This window comes from Sturnus vulgaris, chromosome 37 (assembly GCF_052056855.1).
Source record: "Sturnus vulgaris isolate bStuVul1 chromosome 37, bStuVul1.hap1, whole genome shotgun sequence".
Taxonomy (NCBI): domain Eukaryota; kingdom Metazoa; phylum Chordata; class Aves; order Passeriformes; family Sturnidae; genus Sturnus; species Sturnus vulgaris.
This window is the reverse complement of record NC_142279.1, coordinates 188576-194535: the sequence shown is the minus strand read 5'-3', so window position 1 is coordinate 194535 and position 5960 is coordinate 188576. Positions and strand designations below refer to the sequence as shown.

Below are 5960 nucleotides of genomic sequence, written 5' to 3'. Positions count from 1 at the left end.
TCTGGCTGCAAAAGGAGGGTGGCACAGCAAGGAGCCCGCTCGCTCTAGTGGGATGCCTGCGCACGACGCCGACACCGATCCCACGGGTGCGATTTTCGGCGGCGTTTCCAATCGTGCGGACATCTCCTTCAGCCCGCTTCGGCCCGGGGAAGAGGGGCGGGGCCGCCAGCGATGGTCCCGGCGCAGCCCGGGCAGGCTCGGGGCGGAGCCGGGGCTTGGCGAGGCGGGGCACGGAGGTCCCGGGGACGGGACCGGGCGGGGCCGGGGCGGTGCTTTAGGGGCGGTCCCCAGTGGTCCCGGGCGGCACCGGGGGCGGGGCCGGGTGATCCCGGAGCGGTACCGAGCTGTGCTGGGGACGGTGCTGCAGGGGCGGTGCCGGGCCCGCCTCAGGGTGATTGAATGCCCAGAAATCGCCTCCTCTGCCCCGTGCTCACACTGAGCTGCGGGCTGCAGCGTGCTGTCGGAGCTCCGCACACAGCACGGATTTGGGCTTCCCCTCCTCTCAAACCCTCTCCCCCTTCTTCCTCCTCCTCATCTTCCTCTTTTTCCTCTCCCTCCGCCTCGCCCCCCTCCCCGGGCCCCTGACTCCCCCCGGGATCCCCTCCTCCGGAGGCGGCCCTTCCGAACCGACCCCCCCTCCAAGCCCCGGAGCCCGAGACCATTAAGGTAAGCTTTGGAATTGAAATATCAGGATATTCACTCTATCCCACTGGCCTGAAATTTCAGGATTGTACGATTTTTTCTTGAAGCAGTTACCTTTGCTGCAGGATTGTGTGGTCACCAGTCTCCTTTCCTGTGACTCTTGTTGAAATTTGCTGTCAGATAACCGGCTAGTAACGAAATATTTGACAGAAATCAATGCTGTGAACGGACTTCACTGCAGCAGTTGATGAAAGAGCAAAGAAAATGTCTGTCGTGTTTACGCACCCCCCCGAGGCTGAATGAATTCTGATACTGTAATAAATCAGTGCAGTTGGTGCCTGCAAAGGTCTTGACATTGATCAAGAAGATATTGCTTTGGATTTTTACTTTTTATCAGCGTTTCTTTAATCTGTACTTCAGCACTCTAGCCTTTCATAAGTCTTCTCCGGTTTCCTCTGGCCCTGCAGAGTAGTCCTCTCTGTTATTGTCTGATCCCAGCTTTGATGCAAGGAGGACTTTTTGTCTTGAAAATTAGCATCCCCCTCTGCATATTTAAATTAGTTATTTGACTTTTGAGAAAAAGCTGGCCAGCTCGAAGTCCACCAGACACCAGAGGCTGCTGTTTTTAGCACCTTATTCAAAGAGGACATCCTTTAGTTACCTAAGTAGGGGTAGAGATTTACCCCTAGGAATAAGGAATAAATGCAAGCAGACTGTCCTGCCAAGAAAAAATCCAGTTACAGTGACTGAATTCGGGTTTAGTTGCCCTTGATCCTTGCAAGGGATTAAAGGCAGGTTCACTTGGTCTCCCAGCAATGAATGTCTCAACCGAAAGCTGCTCAAAATGTGCCGCTTTTCTGATGGTTTTGGATTCTTTTGCCAGGTGGGAACATGGACTGCTTGACTTGTTCCTGTGTCCACTTTCCACTTCAGTCCTTTGCATTTTCTCTGAAGGGAAAGCAGGAACAGGGAAGTTGGGGCAGTTCCGTCAGCAGAAAGGCTGCTAAGAATAGATGGTAAGGACTTACTTTTCTGCACAGTGCCATGTAACTGAAGGCTCGTTTTTGGATTTCACATTCTGTTCCTGCCCGGTTTTGTGAGAGCTGCAGGTGCATTTCTGTTTCCAGACCCTGCCAAAAATAGTCGCTTATATTATAATGAATCCTTTTTCCTTCATGTTTTCTTGCTTTAAATGAATTCCCCTGTCAGATTGATGTGAGCAGCAGTTATTTTTAGAGCTGCTGGTGTTGTACACGGAGTAACTGTAGAACAAATGAGTTGTGATGGCTTCCTTGTATTTGATGTGTGGAGAGGAGCAAAGGCACAGATTCATCCTGTGTAATTGCAGTCGTCCAACGTAGGTGCCAGGGTTGGCAAGCTGGGCAAGGTTTCCTCTCTTGCTGGGCCTTAGGGGGAGGGAGTTGAACCCTGGTGTCACTCGGATTCCTTCCTCTTCTCCCTCCTCCTTTCTTGCTTGTAGAGCTGGAGCTCGGGGTCACCGAGTTTGGGTGCTCGCAGTCAGGGCCTGAATTTGGAGAGCAGGAAAGCGGGGGGAAGTTTCTAGGCACGTCAAAGCCTGTCTCTAGGGTGTGGGACTTGTTGGTCTTCCTCACCACCCCCAGCAACTTGCACTTCTCTCTGGACCTTGCTGTGGTCACAGCCCACTGCTCATTTATGTGACTGTTCATCCCTCTGCCTGATTGCTTTAAGTACAAGTAGCCTGATTCAGGTTTAATTTAGCAATGATTTTCCTCTGTTTCATCGGTAGTTTTCTAAAACTCCCCTACAGGCTATTTTGAAGGTGCTTTTTTCTTTTTTTTTTTAACTGCCTGTGATGATAGAAAGCTGTACGGCCCTCTGAAAGCAGTATAACCTGCTTTCCAGAAATTACAGAAGTAGGATTTTTATTGTCCACTATGCAGCTGAAGTCCCCCTAGTGAGCCTCTTGAACTGAGGGTGAGGAGAGCGGCAGATACGACTCCTCATCAACCTGCTCTTCTTTTCGTTCCTAAAAGAAGGAAGCATGAAGGTAACTATAGAAAAAGATCTGCATCCCTCGGGGTTTTGTATTTTAGGTGTTTTGAGGTTTATTTACACACCTCCTCCTTTGTTTCCTGGACAGGTTTTACGTGACAGTGGAGCGTTTGAGGACACGTGGAAGGAGCTTTCAATTTGGCTGGAGCACTTGGATAATACAAAAGAAGACCAGAAGGAAGCAGTGATTCAGTTTTTGGAAAAGGTAACGGTGTTCAAATCAGCTGGATAAAAAAATGCAAAGAATAGTGTTAGTGGAAACTGGAGGTCTTGTTGCTATTGTTGAGAAACCTGTCAAAGACCAGCGAATGAATTCTGAGAAAAGCCTTGTTTGGGATTCTTTATACGGAGGTGGCATCCTTCTTGTGTTCAGTGGGAGGGCAGCCAAATGATTTGTAGGAAAATGAAATCCAAAAAGATCAGCTGTTATTACAGCATTGTCGGTGTAAGGGTAGAGTGGTGTAGGTGTGGGTAGCTTTGATCTCCTCTTTAGGTGCCGACATTATCAGAGCTCAGTAGATGGTGGTCCTTGACAAGGAAAGGTGACACTTGCTGTTTACTCTTCAGGATGTTGAATGCCCAGTGCTTTGCCTCCACTGTGGTCTGCCCAGGTACTCGGTGTGTGGTCGCAATCTAGGTGCCAAGTTGTGGTGGGTTTTTGTTTTTCCATCAGTGTGGCCTGTAGAGCAGGAACTGTAGACAGAATCCTGCAGAAGTGCTATGGAAGTTGTCCTCATAAAAGCTGCCCAGCTTTCAGCACGTGGTCGTTCTCAGTACCGTGTGGTTCCCCTGCACTTGCCAGCCAGCAGGTGCACTTACCTTTCTCCCCACCTTTGCTGACAGATCCTGCTGAAGCTGGTGGCCAACCCCTGTCCCTACACTGACAAGGCAGCAGACCTGGTTCAGGCAGCCAGCACGCTCCAGGTGGCTCTGTTTAAACAGGACTCTGATAACATCAGCATCCCCGTCTCTCACATTGATGGTATGTGGTAACCTGTCAACATCCCAACTCCATGACTTGGGGATACACTTTCTAGCCCTAATCAGCAAACTGGGGATGGATAACTCTGGCAATCCTGTTAAGTAAGGGCCCTCCAGGATTCAGCTCTCCACGTGTTCTTGGTATCAGAAGTCGAAGTGGAATTGCCAAGTTGCCGCTTTACCTCTGAAAGTAATTTCTGCCGTGGCTGTGCCACTTGAACGGTATTTGAAATCTCTCTTCATGCTCTTGCAGCAGCGTTTTTGAACTCAAATGGAAATCTAGCCCTTCTGCCTGGGACTGTTGACAGAGTCATGGAATCCCAGAGTGGTTTGGCCGGCAAGGCTCCTTAAATCTCATCCAGTTCCAGCCCTGCCATGAACAGGGACACCTTTCAGTAGCCCGGGCTGCTCCAAGCCCCAGTGTCCAGCCTGGCTTTGGACACATCCAGGGATCCAGGAGCAGCCACAGCTGCTCCGTGCTGGACAGCAGCATTGAAAGGCAGAGTGAAGGTTCAGCTGTAATTTAGGGGTTGCACTTAACGTTGTATTGTGTGACAAATGTGGCTTTCATCCTTTTTTTTATTTTTTTTTTTTTTTTTATTAAAAAGAATTAAAAAGATGCCTTGTATTCCTGGAGTGTTGCATTCTACCTCTGTTGTTTTTCCTGTTAGTCTGGATTCTTGCTTTGATGTTTTTCTTCACTTATTAGATGTCCTGGATATGGTGGATGTCCTGATCGAGGACAGTGATGGCTTTGATGAAGAAGTTGGGTTCTCTTTAAATGAAGACGTGATCATTTCCCTTCAGTGCTGTTGTCCCTGCTGCATTAGAAGCCAGGAATGAACAAGTCCACGTGGGCCTGGATGCTGATCCCTCTTGCTGGTCCATGACAGCATGTGACAGGTGAGATTTCCAGGTGTCTGATTTAGCAGGAAACTGGTTTGTTCCTTCTTGTGAGGAGGCTCATTGGCTTTGCACGGGCAAAGCCACTCCACGTTTTCCATCTAGGAACAGAGTTGGGGAGCTGTTTGAAAACAGAGTCCCAGAGGTAAACAGCTTGGCTCAGTATTTCTGTGTGGGAATAGAAGAATATCTGTGTCTTCTGATTTTTCTCTCGTCTTTCTTCCACAGGTGTTTTGGTATTCCTGACTTGGGTTTCCATCGGGGACACGTGGCTTGGAGCTCAGGAGCCGGATCTGTTCCTTGCCCACGGCAGATTGGTCTGCACTAGTGCAGGTGAGGAATTACAGGACGGCTTGGGAACTCGGAAACAAGGAGAAGCAAGTCTTATGTGTCTTTGCAAAAAGATTTGGCTACCACAGGGCATTAATTCAGGGAGTTAAGACTTCATCTTTAACGTTCTGTGCTCTGCCAGCATCACTGCGAGCCCTGAAAGCCTCCTGAGCTGTTCTCATACAGACCTATCTTGTTTGGTCAAAAAAAAATCTTAGTTTAGTTTCGTCCAAGAAATGTTACTACTCTGTGCGAGCTCATGGGGAAGCTTTTATTCGGCATCTCTCAGTGGGACATTGAAAGTCCAACTTCCCATTTCTTGCACAGTCTGAGAGGCAGTATTACTTTCTATCATTTTTATCACAGGCATTTTAAACTTTTTGAGGAACCGGCAGGACTGTTTGTGCGGAGGCGTGCGGTTCACAGCCATCCTCTGTCCAACGTAGGATGGGAAAAAAAGGCTGGAGAGCTTCCTACAAGGGGCTGTAAGTGCAAATGACCAGGAGCCCGGGGTTTAGTCATGATGGTTTAGTATTTCTTTAAAGACTCTGATTGATTTCATGATGCCAAAACCAGTATGAATAGAAGACTGAAGTCAGGAATCACGATGGTCTCATTGGGTTTAAAAAGCTTTAATGGTGTTTCAAGACATTTGTATGAGACCTGGTTTGTTTTTTCTTACCCTTTTATTCAATCAAAAAAAAAAAAAAAAAAAAAAAAAAGCCTTGATCCAGCCTTGCTGCTGTGATGTGTGACAAATGCCTGTCCTCCCTCCACGTGGAACAGGTGAGAGGTGGAACTGAAGCCCAAAGAGTTTTCTGCCCACTGATAATACGTGAGCCATATTGGGAATTCTCTGCAGAATGGCAACAGTTGTTCTTGAATGTGGCCATGAGGGGAGTGGAACATGGCAGCCCGGGTCTGAGAAGGTGCAGTGCCAGAAGGAGAAGCTTTGAAATGTTAAATCAGGATTGATTCAGGTGACTCGCGACCGCGTGCTGTGCCCAGGTCCCTGGTAGAAATACTGTGCAGGGAAAAGCCAGAGCTGCCTGTGCTATGAGCTGAATTTT

General features: G+C 48.6%; 1 protein-coding gene across 3 annotated transcripts; it reads left to right on the top strand.

Annotated features, from left to right (window-relative positions):
* Positions 1-253: 253 nt before the first annotated feature.
* On the top strand, positions 254-5617 carry LOC148220468 (nucleolar pre-ribosomal-associated protein 1-like). 3 transcript variants are annotated; one of them, XM_088155359.1, is made up of 6 exons: positions 424-666; positions 2565-2671; positions 2765-2881; positions 3520-3658; positions 4367-4560; positions 4789-5617. In XM_088155359.1, the coding sequence occupies exons 2-5, from the start codon at positions 2666-2668 to the stop codon at positions 4498-4500; spliced, it is 396 nt and encodes a 131-aa protein (XP_088011485.1). In that variant the 5' UTR covers positions 424-666; positions 2565-2665; the 3' UTR covers positions 4501-4560; positions 4789-5617. The 3 variants fall into 3 exon arrangements, 2 of the variants coding, with proteins under 2 accessions (XP_088011485.1, XP_088011484.1); XR_015798785.1 differs by lacking the exon at positions 2565-2671 and having other exon boundaries at positions 254-666; XM_088155358.1 differs by lacking the exon at positions 424-666 and having other exon boundaries at positions 2530-2881.
* Positions 5618-5960: the final 343 nt, after the last annotated feature.

Bases quoted from the DNA above. Each gene is read 5' to 3' on its own strand.
- LOC148220468 (XM_088155358.1), top strand. From the start codon at position 2,666: ATGAAGGTAACTATAGAAAAAGATCTGCATCCCTCGGGGTTTTGTATT. The intron at 2,882-3,519 runs GTAACGGTGTTC...CTTTGCTGACAG, and splicing joins TGATTCAGTTTTTGGAAAAG to ATCCTGCTGAAGCTGGTGGC. The intron at 3,659-4,366 runs GTATGTGGTAAC...TTCACTTATTAG, and splicing joins CCCCGTCTCTCACATTGATG to ATGTCCTGGATATGGTGGAT.